General features: G+C 35.5%; 1 protein-coding gene across 3 annotated transcripts in view; it reads left to right on the top strand.

Moving 5' to 3' along the window:
* PHTF2 (putative homeodomain transcription factor 2) overlaps positions 1–17892 on the top strand; it is a 118915-nt gene that overhangs the window by 93740 nt on the left and 7283 nt on the right. For 2 of the 3 annotated variants that reach the window (XM_059396965.1, XM_059396967.1), the window contains 6 exons: positions 1998–2216; positions 9010–9138; positions 10548–10820; positions 11030–11161; positions 14470–14556; positions 17180–17335. In XM_059396965.1, coding sequence (XP_059252948.1) covers positions 1998–2216; positions 9010–9138; positions 10548–10820; positions 11030–11161; positions 14470–14556; positions 17180–17335 — 996 coding nt within the window. The remainder of the gene's footprint in view (positions 1–1997; positions 2217–9009; positions 9139–10547; positions 10821–11029; positions 11162–14469; positions 14557–17179; positions 17336–17892) is intronic. The other variant, XM_059396966.1, reaches the window with a different exon arrangement.

Here is a 17892-nt window from a genome sequence, read left to right as displayed (position 1 = left end):
CTGCATCAGAAATTAGTCATAGATAATAAGTTAGCTTTACCAAAATTTTTTAAATTAGCGATTATTTACTGGTTACTTAATACTTTCTGTACCTTACTAACTAATGAAAACAGTTGTGATAAAAACTGTGTTTGCTTCAAGTACTCTGGTTGACATTAACGAATCAAACATTTTTGGAGTGCTTTTTATAAAACAAAGCAGACTCATTCTTACCTTTTTTCTTTCTGAAATTCTTTTCTTTGAAAACATTTTTACTTCTTGTTCAAACAACTAATTCTCCTCCCACAAATAAATCCCCAATCAACACACTAAATATATATTCATGGTGTCCCATTCTAATATCAGTAAATTAATTATCAATCACCTGTCTCATTCATTCAAGATATTTTGTTACGTATGGTAAAGGTGGCAAAAAAATTGGTTTTTGTCTTATGTTGACTTACAGTGTATTTGAGAGTTACGACTTGAGAATATTAAATACATCAACATTTAATAACATAGACAGTATTATAGATGCTGAATAGCAGTGTAAAATTTATTGTCATGAAGATAAATAATAATACCTCATTTTAGGAACAAAGGGAACACTTTGAATAGAAGGCTTCAAAACTAACATTTGTGGAGCCCCTGGTTTGTATTAAAAACTACAGTCCTCATTTAATATTCAGTGTATCTTTAAGAAAATAGTTTTATCCCCCATGGCCAGAAGACTAAACTAAGGATCAGAAACAAGATAAGCCAGCTAGAAAGGGATAGAAATGGTGTTTTCCTGACACTTGGTTGAGGAGGCTGTAAAGGAAGGTAGGATACAAGGTAGACACCTGATCAGAGGCTAGAGGGACAAAGAACCAGCTGTGTTTAGGGGCCAGGGAGTAGCCCAGTGTCACTGGAGAAGGTTGTGGTAGGGACGAGTGGAGAACAAAGTCCAAAAGTAGCATATTTGAAGACAAGGCTGCTGGTGAAGGAGTTTGAACTTTATCCAGAAGAGTGGTGGAAGCCAAAGGATGACTTTGGTCAGAGAAATGGGGGGGAGGGGCGCAGGACAAGCTCACTTTAGGAAGATTAATCTGGAAAGTAGGAAAGGTCAATTAGGAGGCTCTTTAAAGCAAACAAGGCATGGGTGATAAAGCCTGAACTCTGGTGATATCATGAGCAGAAGAAAGGGATACATCTAGAACATTTTAAAGGTAAAATTGACAATCTTAGTGACAGAGGATAACTAAAAACAAATCTGAAAATTTCAGCATACTTGGCTATAAGGATGGCTGTTACCATTCTTTATTCAGTAAAAGTTATTTTGAATTATTAAATGAAACTTTTTACTCAAAAGTACTTATTTTGTACAATAACAACTTCTAGGAAAAAAATAAATTGATTAGAAATTACCTAACTTGTGCCTTTTAGTTTTTCACTTCTGTAGCATAGATTATCTCAAAAACATGAATTGGCAGTTATCTTCCTGGTATGGATTACTTATTAATTTTACATTAATTTATTGAACTTCTCTTTGAAAAACTAGAACAGTAGATACATGAAATCTACTCTTGCTAAAAAAAGAGAGTAAGAAAATAACTCCATTAAACACATCAGTTAAAGTTGGTTAATATTCAGTGATAATATAATACCAATATATATCCCGATAAAATAATAACCATGCAAACCTAAGCTAGTCTCTGCCTGCCTGAATTTTGAACTTTGTGTGAAAATTTAGGAGGAAACAGGCACTACCTTTGCACGCAAAACAGCCCTTGAGCTGAGATGTGCAATCAAATAAAATTTTTTTTCTTTCTTTTTTTTTTCAAATAAATTTTGATATGAGGAAATTTTGTTACTCCTTAAAAACTAACATATTTTTAATGTTTGCTCTCTATTTCACTGTCATTTGACAGTGTGTTTGTTGTTGTAGCAAAAAGTAGCAATGTATGGTTCTGATAGAATCCTTTGAGTTGAAAAGGGTACATAAATTGTATTAATGTCAAAGAATATCTTGATTTCAGGATGCCCCTAAATCGGGTACTAGTTGCAGCTCTCGCTGTTCAAGTTCCAGACAGGATTCTGAGAGTACAAGGCCAGAATCTGAAACAGAAGATGTATTATGGGAAGACTTGTTACACTGTGCAGAATGCCGGTCATCTTGTACCAGTGAGACAGATATGGAAAATCCTCAAATTAATCCAAGTGTGAAAAAAGAATATAGAGACGACCCTTTTCATCAGGTTGGTTTTAGTATTGGGTTATTTGGGGCTCTCAGTCCAGCTTTTTTGAATGTATGTACACATTTTATAGAGGTGAAAAAAAGCTTACATTCAATTAAAATAATATTCCTGTGATTTTTTTTTTTCCTTCTGGCTTCATTGGAGCATTGAATTTCAGTATTTATATTATGGTTGTATCTCTTGCCTTGCAAACTTATGTTCCTGAGAAGTTGTTGGTAAATGGAGTTTTATAAGTCAGATTGTGTTTGGATGCATTAGTCCTTTTCTCATTCAGCATACTTCATGGTCATATCAGCACCCATGGCCTTAACTCTACCTCTAAGACCATAATTCACAAATCTCTATCTCATGAATATCAGATTTCTATCTCTCAACAGCTTTAGCAATGCTATCCAACAGAAATCTAATGAGAGTCATATATATAATTTTGAGTTTTCTGGTAGCCTTCTTTAAAATATTTAAAAGGTGAAATTAATTTTAATGTATTTCACTTAACCCCATATATTCAAAATGTAGCCAGTATAAAAAATACTAATGAAATATTTTACTCCTTTTATACTACATCTTCAAATCTCTTGTGAGCCCTTTGAGCACATTTCATTTGGACTGGCCATTTTTCAAGTACCCAATAGCAACCTGTGAGTAGGGTGCCATATTGGACAGCACATGTCTATGCCATATCTTTTTTTTTTTTAAATGTTCCACCAGTATCTCAGATTTAACCAAACACCCCATCTTCCCTCATAAATCTGTTTTTCCTGTAGCTCTCAAAATCTTATTGAATAACCTCTTCATCCATCCACTCACCAGTCGGAAATCCATGGTCATTTAAAATTCTCACTCTTCCTTGTCTTTCTCTTATGTAACTTCTCATCAAATCCTAATAAAACCAACAACTAAGCTCTTAGAAAATTAAAGTAGGAGGGGAATTTACTTAACCTGCTAAAAGGTAGCTACCAAAGAACCTTCTAAAAACCTATCATATTTAATAATGAAATTTTAGGATTATTTCTATTAAATGCAGAAACATGTCAGAGATGCCCAATATCTCTGCTTTTTCTCTCACAAAATCCTACCAGTTATATTTGTCTTTCTATCTGGTAGAACTTAGACTGATTTCAAGTCCACATTAAAGAGCAAAATGTTGAGCATAACTAAAACAATTTTGGAAACAACAGGGAGACTTCCCTTACTGGATATAAAAATTTACTTTAAAAGTATAGTAATTAATAAAGGTAGTATGGTATAGTTGTATGCTATGGTCTGAATGTCCAGCCTCTCCCACCTGTCAGTTCATATGGTGAAACCTAATGCCTAAGGTGATATTTGGAGATGGGGCTTTGGTTGGGGGTGATTAGGTCTTAAGGGTGGAGCGCCCAGGAGTAGGTTTAGTGCCCTAGTAAAGAGACCTCAGAGAGCTCCTTTGCCCCTTTGACCATGTGAGGCTACAGCAAAAAGAGGGTAGTCTTTGAACCAGGAAGTGGGATCTCATCACCAAATCTGCTGGCACTTTGATCTTGAAGTTCCCAGCCTCCAGAACTGTGAGAAATAGACATCTGTTGTTTCTAAGCCATCCAGTCCATGGTAAATGGAGTTTTATAAGTCCAAGCAGACCCAAGGCAGTATGTAAACAAATAGACCATGGGACAGAATAGAAAACCCTGAAGTAGTACATGTCTACACGGGTTCCTCTAATATATGACGTAAGTGACATTATGACCAGTGGGGAAAGGATGGACTCTTCAGTATATAGTTGTAGGTCAGATGATTACACAAAAATATATTCCAGATAGTTCCTAAATGTGAAGAAGCACATGTTAAATATTTACAAGAAAATATAGGAGAAAAATCTGTTACTCTTGATAAGAAAAGAATATTGTATTTTATTTCATTTCATTTCATTTTATATTTTAGACAGAGAGGGTGAGCGGCAGGTGGAGTGACAGAGGGAAAGAGAGAAAGAGAGTCCCAAGCAGGCTCCACGCTCAGCACAGATCCCAGTGTAAGGGCTTGATCTCACAATCCTGAGATCATGACCTGAGCCGGAACCAAGTGTTGGATGCTTATCCGACTGAGCCAGCCAGGCACCCAAAGAGAAGAATTTTTTTTTTTTTTTTAAAGAGAAGAATTTTTTAAAGAAGATACAAAAAACTCAAGCAAATATAAAAAATGAAGAGATTGATAAATTTGAATATCCTAAAATTTAAAAATCTGGGCTACAAATTAAGCCATAATCTTGTTAAAAGATAGGGAAATAGAATTGAGGGAATATTCTGGTCCCCATTCCCCGAGATGTGAGATATTTAAGTGTATGTGTACATAGGGGAAAACCAGGAGGGAAGGATTGAAGAGATACAGGAGAAGAAGTTCTCGAGTGAGGTTTCTTAAAGTGCAGGAGGGGAAGCATATCTAGGAAGTTTTGCCTTCGGTGAGTAGGAGAACATATCTGCTGCTGAGATAGGAGGAGGAGGAAGTGCACAGAGAAAGTTGGATGATTGAGGGTGCAGGAGGTCTGTTAACAATAAGTGAGATGATAGGATTGGGGGCTTGTAGATGGTGGTGAAGGCTTGAAGTTATCACTGGTGGGCAATGGAGAGTATGTGTGTGCATGTATTCAAGTCAGTGAACGCATTCCATATTGCTGAGGGTCTAGCTGGAATCTGAAACCAGGAATTTGTGGTTGCCAGTCCACACACTTGTGTGATGTTCTCTGGAATATAGTTGTGGTGATAAGTAATAGCAAACATTTAAAAAGTATTCACTGTCTGGCAGGCACTGTGCATAGTAATCTTGATGCGTTATGTCACGTAATTCTCACAACCTATGACAATGCGATTATTTTGTATAGATTTATTTTGTAGATGAGAATCATTGAGAATGAGCTTGGAATTAAATAATGCGCCCAAAGTCACACAGTGTAGGTGCTCAATAAATAGTTGCTATTCAAGGCAGGAGAGGCCAAGAAATAATGGATATGGTAAGCATCTAGATGTGTTAGATTGAGAACGAAACAAAACCAAGAAAGGACTATAGATTGAAGGATGGGTGTGTTCATAAGTATTTTAGAATTGAAGTTTTGAGACACCCAGTAAGAGGAGCTGTGGTTGAAGACTCAGTTCAGAAGCTGAGCAGTTCAGTGTGTTGACAAGGTCTAGGTGGTGGCCATGGGAGTAGCTATAGGTCCCTGGATTTTAAGAAGTGAAGAAAACAGTGAGCAATCCATGAGAATAGGGTGTTGGATGAGTCATCTGGGTATTCACCTACATCACTGAGCATAATAACTGGAATTGAAGTTTAGGAAAATGCCTGAGAGCTATTTTCCCAGCAATACCATAAAGAGGTGTAGAAGCAGGGACCATGTGTTCTTTTGCTGATTGTTGAATCACACAGTGCTTGGTACATAGTAGGTGTTTAAACAAAATTGGGTGAATGAATGAAAGGAAATACATTTTTTTAATGCATGCTATCAGAATAAATTGACCCTAAATCTCTCATACCACTCTGCTCCTTTTCTGATAAGATTTTTAATGCTCTAGTCTGCATATGAATTATAGTATCATAGGCTTACATTGCTTTTGCTTTTGGATTAAAGACTTGATTTTATACACATTATTCTCAGGCTTCTAAAAAATAACATCAATATTTTCAATTTTAATAATAGCCAGGTAATGGAAATTAGCTCCCTTTAATTAAAAGCTACCAGTTTTTTTCTTATTTGATTGAGGTCTCTAATAGATTTGGAGGACCGTTTTCTGCCCACCATAAAGACTGAAAAATCCCTCCTTAGGAAGAAACAATGAGCATTTGAATCCATGTGTTCTAGTTAGGATGTTACCAAATTTGTAGTTTTGTTTTGTTTGGCAATAGTAACTGAAACATTTCTACAGCAGAAAATTTCTCTCCTCTAGTCATGGCTGAGTATATGATAAAATATAAGGCCATATTTAAGTGAAATTTATTTTTCAGTAGGCAAAGACAGATTTTAATGGGTACAGCTCCCACAGGTAGAAACTCCATTAAAGCAGTTGTTGTGGTGAATCTACTTAAAACACGCCACCATTTAATGTTAAGGTTTTTTTTTTTTTTCTTAAATATTTTATTTATTTATTTGACAGAAATCACAAGTAGATGGAGAGGCAGGCAGAGAGAGAGAGAGGGAAGCAGGCTCCCTGCTAAGCAGAGAGCCCGATGCGGGGCTCGATCCTAGGACCCTGAGATCATGACCCAAGCTGAAGGCAGCGGCTTAACCCACTGAGCCACCCTGGCGCCCCTAATGTTAAGGTTTTGAGGCAGTTCTGAATGAACACAGAGCAAAGCAGTTGAGCTTTTGAATGAGGATAAAGAACAATCATTAAAAGAGTTCCACATTTTTGGATTGAAAAACTTAACTGAGAAGAACCTATGTGATAAAATTATAAAATGGAATTATTTTCCCTGATGTTTTCCTTGAGCCTTTTTGAAAAAATGTTTCATGTAATGCTATTCATACACTGTAGGCAGTACATGTTTCAACAAGACTGCTATTTCAGAATATATTTCACACACAGAGATAAAGAGCTGTTTTTTTTGTTTTGTTTTGTTTTTGTTTTTCAATTAATTCTTTTTTAAATGTACCAGTTTCTGGTTGCTCTCTTTTCTCCTGCCTTCTGGCTTTCTACTAGAAGTAGGAAGATGGTATCAAATACTGGAGTAACTGCAAAAGCAGCTGGGCAAAATGAATACTTTTTGGAAAGAGGGTGAAGGACTTCTTGAATTTCTATTTCTCTCTCTAGATGGACCTTCTTGATATGCCTTGCTTCATGTAATTGGGAAGGCTTTAATTCACTGCTGACAGACTGAGAGTTTAAAAAGATTAGAAGCCTGTAAATCAGTGGTTAAAAAATTGCCTCTCAAACTGTACACCCTTACACTGTATACACTGAAAGACTATTCACTTTCTCCCACTTGGTCCTGGCTTTGTAGTTCCATTACATTTCATAATTAACTAGATTTCCTTGGAAAATTTGATACATATTTTGGTACAAATTACTTCTTTCCTAGCTAGAATATTGTGGAGTATTTGTGTAATTAAGTAGATAGGTAATAACTAGTATTTTACAGTTTTTAAGGCTCTCCAGTGGTGAAATATATGCTGTGATGGTTAATATATATTAAAATACTGTATCTTTGGAAAAAAGATAAATTTTTAGAGGAAACTTCTTCATAGTCAAATGAACTACATGTAAAAGAGTTTTACCAATAATATGTCTACTCACATTTCATAAAGAAAATTAATGTATAAGTCAGAATGATAATTACTTTCCATATCTGTTTTCTTACATATTATTAAAGTGGTTTTTTTATATCTTAAGTCAAAATGAATCAATGCAGTTCTATTTTCCCTACAGGAAAATATTATATTCCTTAAGTTTTCAAAAACATATCTTTACCATATTTTAATCACATTTTTATTCTTCAGAGAATAAATATAAATAGATTCTTCTGTTCATTGTTAGAAGTTATTTTAGTGAAATACATTGTATAAATTAGTTAGCAATACTGTAATGTAAGTAGACTCATCCCATTTTGGGGGTCTATTTTTTTTTCTTTTTTTAAAGATTTTATTTATTTATTTGACAGAGAGATCACAAGTATGTAGGCGGGGGCTGGGGGGGAGCAGGCTCCCTGCTGAGCAGAGAGGCTGATGCAGGTCTCGATCCCAGGACCCTGAGATCATGACCCGAGCTGAAGGCAAAGGCTTAACCTACTGAGCCTCCCAGTTGCCCCTGGGGTCTATTCTTTTAATGTTAACTTCTCTTATCAATATCTGATAATGTAAAGATTAGTGTATTAATTTTATTGCTATCTTTAATCTCCAACTATCCTATTTTCGAAGTTTTATTAATTTTTCTAAAGGTTTATTTTTAAGTTATCTCTGCACTCAAATGTGTGGTTCAAACCCATGACCCCCACATCAAGAGTCACACGCTTCATGTACTGAGCCAGCCAAGAGCCCTGCAGTTTTATTTTTTAAATTATAAAGCTAAAACAAACAAAACAACCCCCAAAGTTAAACATCTGATCCTTTTATTAAGGCTTTCAATTTTTCTTTTCTCTATTCTTGAAATGTTGAGAGATGCTTTTTCCTTGGGAGGGTACTTCTAGTTCATGTGTTTCTATTTGCCATATTTACTTGAAGGGAAAAAAAAGTTAAACTGATTCTTTGGGAATTGCTAGATTAAAATATCAGAAAAGTAATTAAATCAAATACTGAGGCTGAGGTGTGAGGGAGAGTCTTTTGCAGGATGAGATTGTATCACCATTTAGTCTTTCAAAGAGGTTAAGTCGTACCTGTCATGTGCTTTTGTATTGAATGATCATAAGCTGGAGAGTCAGTAATATGAACAAACTGGTATCCATTTGTCTTGGAACATTAGTATATTAGTAGCTATGTGAACAGATTGACAACTGAGTGCTTTTGCTGACTCATTTTACAGGATTTTTGAACAGTAGCTTGCCTAATACCTGTTATAGGACATTCCTAACTTACACATTTTTTATAACTGTGTAATTTCATATGCCGACTGCTCAATATATATGCTAATCAATATTAAGACAGAATTTTAGTATCGCTGATACTGGGTGTGTGTAGATACACATATACCCATGTTAAGATATATATATATGTTCTATTTATAAAATATGATATATGTATTCACCAGTATGTTTTTTTAGTGTCATTTATTTATGGATTCACTTATTTCTGTTTATTTTTTACTCATGGGTTCACTTACTTCTGTTTATTTTTTCGTAGAGTCATTTGCCCTGGCTCCATAGTTCCCACCCGGGATTAGAAAAAATCAGTGCTATCGTATGGGAAGGCAATGACTGTAAGAAAGCAGACATGTCTGTGCTTGAAATCAGCGGAATGATAATGAACAGAGTGAGTTTTTAAATTCTGTCCTTTTAGTTCAAGAATAAGAGAGCGATTATTAATATATTACATAATTACTAGGAGGTTGTATTTACAACTTACCTCATTTCTTCAACCTGAAAAAGACTGTTATTTGTATTTGGCCTTGTGATTTAAATGGTGATTTATCACCAAACTACTGTCATCTCTTGCTGTTTTCATTCTTCTAACGACGAGTAGATGGTACAGTCTAAAATTTTCTTCTTTTATGTTATTCTTTCTTTGCTTTCCATGGGTCAAACTGAGGAGCTGCTACATACACAAGTGTTGATGAAGGCTTATTTTCTCCTGTATCATTCCTCCTGCTTCATTTACTTATGAGTACACCAAAAGTTCAAAATAGAATATTTGTCTTCATACTTGCTTGCTCACTTAAATATATAGAAGTAATGCAGCTAGTGCTATAAAAATCTTGAGTAGTTTGTTGAGGTAGAGTACAAAAACTATGGGCTTTAATTTGCATTTCTTTTAAATTGTGTCTTTTATCAGATCATCACAGTTTTTAAATTTTACCTGATTCCTCTGGACAGCTAGTCATGATTTAACTTGCAATTCTAAATTTCGTATCTGTTGCATGAGAACTATGATGCATGCTTTCTGAAGGACAGAAATTAAAGCAACTGCTCTAGAAATTGATCTCCTTCCTATTACTTGTGCAGAAGTCTCTGGAGATTTGGATCTAGTTGGTTTTCCATACCTTAACTGCCTGTGAACCAGCAGGTCATTTACAGAATGTATAATATGATGATAAAAGTTAGCTGGTATTTAAGATCCCTCATAGTCCTACCAGTCTTATATTTCCCATTATTTAATTTCCACTTAACTTTTCTATAATTCTCTTCCCCCCCCCCCCTTTCTTAGCCTCCCGCCCCCATACTCTTCTAAAAAGGTTTTAGAGTTTAAGGAGATATCCATTTGTACTTTGAGCTATTTGAAGAAAAACACAAATTGCAAATTTATCAAATAAGTAGAATCCTTCATTTTTCTTTTTATGAATTGAGCTTCAGTAGATGTGAGATTTTCTCATTCTTTTTAATATTAAAGTGTCTATGAATATTTCTAACTTTTGAAATAATGAGGTACATAGAATTTTTTTTCCAGATCTAGGTAAGACCAACATAGTTTATCCTTTTGCAACTATTTAATGAATTAGAAATCTGATAATGAGCTATTTTTTAAAAATGAAGACATAATGACTTACAGTTTCCATGTAGTGTGCTCTCCAAACAATGAGTCAATTTAAATTTCATTATATGTGTATTAAAACTCATATATTTTAACAAAATGTTTCATATGGCTGTAAATAAAATAATGCTTGATAGGAGCTCATTTTACTATAGATGAGATTTATGCATCTTTTTTTCTCTCTCTCTATAAAGGTGAACAGCCATATACCAGGAATAGGATACCAGATTTTTGGAAATGCAATCTCTCTAATCCTGGGTTTAACTCCATTTGTTTTCCGACTCTCCCAAGCTACAGACTTGGAACAACTCACAGCACATTCTGCTTCAGAACTTTATGTGATTGCATTTGGTTCTAATGAAGATGTCATAGTTCTTTCTATGGTTATAATAAGTTTTGTGGTTCGTGTGTCTCTTGTGTGGATTTTCTTTTTTTTGCTCTGTGTAGCAGAAAGAACTTACAAACAGGTGGGTATAATACAGAATTCTGAATAGAGAATATTTTATCCTTTTAATATTTAAAGAATTCCTGAAATATTTTAGTATTTCATTAAATCATTTTGACCTGCTAATTATTTTCCTATTTTGTTTTTGTAGTACTTGAAACATATTTTGTAAATTTTTGTTTTTCTGTGGTAATCTACTTGAAAATTAATACATATCCTAATCTTTTTTAGCGATTACTTTTTGCAAAACTCTTTGGACACTTAACATCAGCAAGGAGGGCTCGAAAATCTGAGGTTCCTCATTTCCGTTTGAAGAAAGTACAGAATATAAAAATGTGGCTATCTCTCCGGTCCTATCTTAAGGTAGAATGATGGTGATAAAAGTTCTCTTAGCATGCTTACTCCCTATGCATGTATATCTAAATGTATAGTCAATGTATAGTCACCTGTGTACTAACATCGTGCTATGTGGCCGTACTTCGTGTTCTTTTCATTCCATATACAGAAACCCAAAATCGGTGTTTAACTGGTTCTTTCTAGTAAAATACCTGAGGTCTAAAAGTCTTAAATACATTTTAGGTAGATTATTCAAGATCAGATCCTAAATATATCTTTTTTAAAAAAATTTATTTCTTAATCGAAGCATAGTTAACACACAGTGTTACATTAGTATCAGGTGTACAACATAGTGATTCACCTTCTTTCTATGTTACGCTATTCCTACCACCAAGTGTGGCTACATCTGTCGTCATACAACACTATTACAATACCATCAACCGGGGCACCTCCATGGCTCAGTGGGTTAAAGCCTCTGCCTTCAGCTCAGGTCATGATCCCAGAGTCCTGGGATCAAGCCCCACATCGAGCTCTCTGCTCGGCAGCGAGCCTGCTTCCTCCTCTCTCTCTGCCTGCCTCTCTGCCTCCTTGTGATCTCTGTCTGTCAAATAAATGAATAAAATCTTTTAAAAAATTATAAAAAAATTAAAAAAAAATACCATCAACTGTATTCCCTAATCTCTGCCGTCTATTCCTGGGACTTATTCATTTCATAATGGGAAGCTGTACCTCCCACTCTCCTGTACCCATTTTGACCATCCTCTCACCCGCCTTCCCTCCGTCAACCATCAGTTTGTTCATTTGTATTTATAGGTATGATTCTACTTTTTGCTTTTATCCATATGTTTTGTTTGTTTAGGTGTCACATCTTTTTTTTTTAAATCTCACCAACTTCTACTCATTAAAAAGCTTAAAGATTTTGTTTGTACCTAGAATGATTATCAGAAACCAGCAGAGGGAGCCCACTGCTTAAAAAAAGAATTTTTAAAAACTAATCAATGAGTAGCCTCCCTGAAGTGGCCTATTACTATTAGCTTGTAAAACATTTTATTTTATAAAATAAAAAATATTAGCTTGTAAGTTAAGCCATTCTTTTCATGCTGTTCTTTTCCTTTAATCTTTTAAAATAACTTCCCTAATTATGGAAGTAAGATATAAAAATGCAGGAGAGAAATGGGAAACATCTAAATTAGGTTTAGGAAAGCACTTCTGAGGATTATTTCTTTGCTGCATTAAGACACAGTGATTTTCATTATTCATGGAGTAATCAGATCTTAAATAAAGTTGACCCAAAGACCAGAAACCCTCTGATATACCTAGATCTTTACCTTTTTTTGAAGTAACAATGAAAGAAGTAAAAAACAAACAAAAACTTTGCACTATTTGTCTAACCTTCTATTTAAAAAATTCGTTATTCTGTTCATTGATTTAACTTGTTAGTCTCCACTGGGAAATGCTAAAAATTGGCTTTCATTATTTTGCTCACTGTGGCTTTTCTATAATTTGGAGGGATAAATACCATCTTTGTTATGTAGCTTAGTAAGAAGCCACCTGGAATTCCTCATTATCAACCTTAAGGAGGTCTTGCATTCTTTTGTATATTGTTTTGTATTATTCAGTAAGCATTTATTTATTGTTAACCATGTAATATCCACTACTCAGAACACGAAAGTCTGCGTAGCTTTAGGAGCTTATATTTCAGTGAGGGAGACACGTAACCCTAGACCTAGGAATTATCCTTGGTAGTTACTTCCCTCTCTTACATTTCCAACATCCAACTTACCACCATTTCCCACCTTTTCTACTTCCAAAATATACCTTGGGTCCATTTGATGAAGTTCTAGAATATAGGAGAAGTTCTGTGGGGTGAGGTTCGGAGCTGATGACCAAGAAGTATTCTTGAGAGATCTTTGGTGCAAAATGGTGGTAAAAGCACGGGGTAAAGCACGGGGACAGAACCTGAGGGCAGGAAGAGCTGCTGCCCCGGGGGTTGTGAGGGGTAGCAGGTACTGTACCATGGGGGTGGGGGAAGTAGGGAAGTGGGAGGTTTCGTAGAACTTTCTTATGCTAAAGAGAACCTAGGAGATACCAGAGGCCAAGGTCATTCTGCCCTTTTTAGCAAGCTATTAAGATAGTTGGGCCATTCCTAAAGAATGTCATAATATGTCCCACCCAGGAGTGGGGATGGGGGTAGGTTGCTGGGTGTCAGCCACCCAGGAGTGGGGGTGGGGGTAGGTTGCTGGGTGTCAGCTTTTGCTTCGTCTTCAGCCAGCCTTTCCTTATCACATTTGCTTCTCTTTGTTTTCCTATCCCCCCACCAACTGAAACTGTCAGTTATCTGCTTTGGGCTGCTGTAGTTGCCTGTTTCTTTGGCCTCCCTGCATTCAGGTTCCCTCCTTCCAGTACATTCCTCAGCCTGCCACCAGCAATGTTTTCGAAATGTGGATTTTGTCGTATAATTCTTAAAAACTCCTTGGAGTTTCTCCGTAGCTATTAAGCTGAAGAGCAAAATCTGATTAGGGGCTATAGTGCCCTTCATGACCTAGCTCTTGAGGATAGCCTCTCTCTCATTTGATTTTGAAACATTTCCCCCTATCCATTCCAGCCATATTAGACTGCTTCAGTTCTGTAATTGCAATATTATTTTTCCTGTTTCATGCTCTTGCACTTGCGTGGCCTTCTGCCAGGAACACTGCCATGTGCCATCGTGCCCTGGCACCTTATTTTGGCGTAAATACCACTTTATCAGGGAGATCTTCCTAAGCTATCTTCCTAACTTGATTAAGAGTTAGGAGTGTGAGCTGGGAAAGATCTCCCTAAGGAAGTGATACTTACACCAAATTTCCTACCAGTTTTCTCAAAGCATCCTTTACCTTTACTTTAATAGCACTCATTACAATTGATCGCATAGATCTGTGGTTATAAGCTTGATGTCTGGCTCTCGGCTAGTTCCTATGAAGGTAAGGACCAGGTCTGTTTTGTTCTCTGCTGTATTTCCAGTACCTGACACAGGGCCTCATTCTGAGCAGGTGCTCAAGAAACATTTGTTGAATAAATGATTAGTGTTTGACAAAATATTTGGAATGAAATGAAATGAAAAATGTGGAAATTATGCCAAGAATTCCATGCTATGTGTTCACCATCTTCACTGTATTGCAAATCCTCAGGAAATAGTAACACTTTGTAATTAAAATTCATCTGACAAATTAGGTATATTTTCGACACTGTAAGTTACGATCAACTTGCAGGGATGGATCAGCACTCTAATTGAAAGCATGGACTTAGCTGCTAATTAGTAAATATATTTAAAAGTGTTTTCCCTTTTTTTCCCCCAGCGTCGAGGTCCTCAGCGATCAGTTGATGTAATAGTTTCATCTGCTTTCTTGTTGACTATATCAGTTGTGTTTATCTGTTGTGCCCAGGTGAGTTGACTTGCCCAATGTGTAAAAATTAGATAATCACAGCTCTAATTATTTAGCTCCATAAGGCTTTCTAATAATACACAACCAAAGTAATAATACTTACAAGCCTAGTTGTACAGGTTTAAAATTGACTTTTTGCCGTTCATCTTTTTTTCGGTAGAATGAGTAAATGGGTCTGTTTATCTCTGTGTCGTGAACAGTGGCTGTCATATTCTCAGATTTCTGTTGATTGAATATATAGTAATTAGTTTTTATCCACTATTCACTTGGTTATCTTTACCTCCCAAAACAAACTTACGAGTAACTAGAATTATGAGATTGTTTCAGACTGTTTTTATGAATCTCTGCTTTATTCACATTTAGTATTAATTCTTTCATTTTTTATCTGGATTGTCACTGTGACTTGACTGCCTCAGGCTCTGAAAACTCTCATTGTCCAAGATTAGTCAGGAAGCACAAAAATATCTCAGGCTATTCTAGGTTATAAAATTAAACTTCCATTTCAAGTAATATGACATACTAGATTATCTGAAGATTCTTATGCTTTAAAGCACTATATAATGCTGGGGGGAGGAAAAACCTCAGCTTTTTAATATACATATATAAACTTTTTAATATACATATTACATACATACCTGAGTTTATAAGACAGTAAGATGCCAAACATGAAGATAAAATTTAAAAACAGAGTAATTAAGTATATGGGTTAATCCTGTGGCAGCCCTTGGATAAAGTGAGGTACGTTGTCAATCTTAGTATCTTAGAGACTTGAGATTTTATGCCCAGAGAAAACAGAAGATGAGGCCTCAGCCTGCATACCTCCTTATACATGCTACCCCTTTAAAGGACTACAGTCTCAGTGAAAATGTAGAATAAGAAAAACAGCATGCTCTCCAGCACAGGAGGACAATAAGAAAGTTCATCTGACTCTCTGCCTGGACTGACAAGAGTGGGGGCGGGGGGAGGGGATAAGTCTCTCCTCTAAGAATAAACCCTCTAAGGTTCAGGGTTTAAATTGTACATTACATGTCTTGTCCTATAACCTCTGTGTCAAGAAGTTAATATGAAAAGTGGTCCTAGGTTCCTGGATACATGGCAGAAGCAAAACCAAGAATAGAGAATACATATTCATTTCAGACACAAGGACAGTTTATAAAACTTTCCCATGTACCTGTACAAAAGTAATTCTCAGCTCAGACCATATAGGCCACTTGATCTAACTAACGCAGTTACAGTAGGAAGCAATGACAGCAGCAAGAAAACTCATGCAGTTGGAAATTTTGAAACATACAAATAATAAATATTGAAAAAGAAAAAGACTATTATTTAACCATTGGCACAGTTGAGAAGCTTTTTTTAAAGAATGCTAAGCCTTCGGCTCAGGTCATGATCCTGGGATCGAGCCCTGTAGGCACTCTGCTCAGCGAGGAGCCTGCTTCCTCCTCTCTCTCTCTGCCTCTCTGCCTACTTGTGATCTGTCAAATAAATAAATAAAATCTTTAGAAAAAAAAGAATGCTAATATAAGTTAACTTTATATCATTAAAGTGGAAAGCTTAGGTGGACAATTTTGTACATATGCATAATTTATTAAAACTGATTAAAAACAGAATTGAAAATCTGAGGAGAACTATAACTATAAAGCAGCAGTGATTCAGTTAAAAATTTGCCACCAACAAAAATCCTCTAGACCCATGTGGTTTCACAGTTGAATTTTGCTAATTATTCAAATAAACAGCTAATTCTATTTTTTTAAAGATTTTATTTATATGAGAGAGAGAGAGCACAAGCAGAGGGGAGGAACAGAGGGAGAAGCAGAGTCCCCGCTGAGCAGGGAGCCTGATGTGGGACTGGATCCCATAACCCTGAGATCTTGACCTGAGCCGAAAGCAGATGCTTAATGACTGAGCCACCCAGGTGCCCCTAAACAGCTAATTCTAATCCTACACAAAACCTCTAAGAATAGAAAAAAAGGAATATTCCCCAACTAATTTTAGGTAACTAACAGAATCTTGGTACCAGTTGATTAGAGAGAAAGTACGAAAATGGAAAACTATGAACTAATTTTCCTTGTTAATGTCAATGCAAAAGACTATCCTTGTTAATGTCAATGCAAAAGACTAGCAAGATGAAGCCAGCAACTTAATAACAATAAATATGCCATGACCAGTATAGTTTATCCCCGGAATGCAAAGACTTTCAACTTGGAAAATCCCTGAATCTGGTTTGAGCTCCTTTAGTTGATTTAAAGGAGGAGAAAACATCTGATCATCTCAACAGATGCAGAAAACAAATTGGTGAATTTCAGTGGACATTCATAATACTGGCAAGTACTGTTCTTAATCTGATAAAGTATATTTTTCAAATATTAGAGCAGACTTTGTTCATATGATATTTATTACCTTATGGGTATTTACTTTAAATTAGGAATAAGACACCCTCTTCAGTCATGGGTTTTGATTATGTTTTATGTGTTTGAAATATTCCATAATAAATGTGGTATGTTTTTAAAATGTACTACTACATTCATGATTCATTTGTATGAAACAAAATGTTACTTCCTTTTGAAAAGAAATTGTTTGAATCATATTGCTGCTTCCTGTTCCCTTTTTCATACACTTTTAGTTGCTTCATGTGCACGAGATCTTCCTTGATTGTCACTACAATTGGGAACTAATAATCTGGTGCATCTCGTTAACGCTTTTTCTCCTAAGATTTGTTACCCTTGGATCAGAAACAAGTAAAAAATATAGCAATACCTCAATATTACTTACTGAACAGGTGAGAATGCATGTTTATTCTCTTACAAGTTAATGTCTATAATCTACATATTAAACTACAAATTTTTTCATTTACTTCAAGTTTTTTAGGAACCTATTGTTAGATTGCATTTGTGTACAAAGCAAAACTTGAAGTTTGATAGAACACAAGCCTCATCTTCAGTGCTCCTGACTTGATGCAGATTTCAAATCTGATCTGCTGTTTTTCTGTTGCACTTTTATTTGACAAGAGGGAAGTACTATTTATAGAAATGATGAATTTTAAACCATTAGTGGAATATATTTGCTTTGCAGTGTGACACAGCCATATTTGAATAAGTATGACTTTTTATTCAATGGGAAGGGTAAAGCATAGTAGTTTTGATGGTTAACTTTATTTTGTGTGAATTTGTTTAACAGTTTCCTTCCATTTCATAGGAATTATTCAAAGAAACTTACAGCCAATGAAACCTTTTTTTAAAAATTTTTTAAATTTTTTATCAACATAGGATATATTTTTATTCCCAGAGGTACAGGTCTGTGAATCGTCAGGTTTACACACTTCACAGCACTCACCAT

The sequence above is a fragment of the Mustela nigripes genome, chromosome 4, assembly GCF_022355385.1.
Source record: "Mustela nigripes isolate SB6536 chromosome 4, MUSNIG.SB6536, whole genome shotgun sequence".
Classification (NCBI taxonomy): Eukaryota; Metazoa; Chordata; class Mammalia; order Carnivora; family Mustelidae; genus Mustela; species Mustela nigripes.
This window is presented reverse-complemented; position numbering and strand designations above follow the sequence as displayed.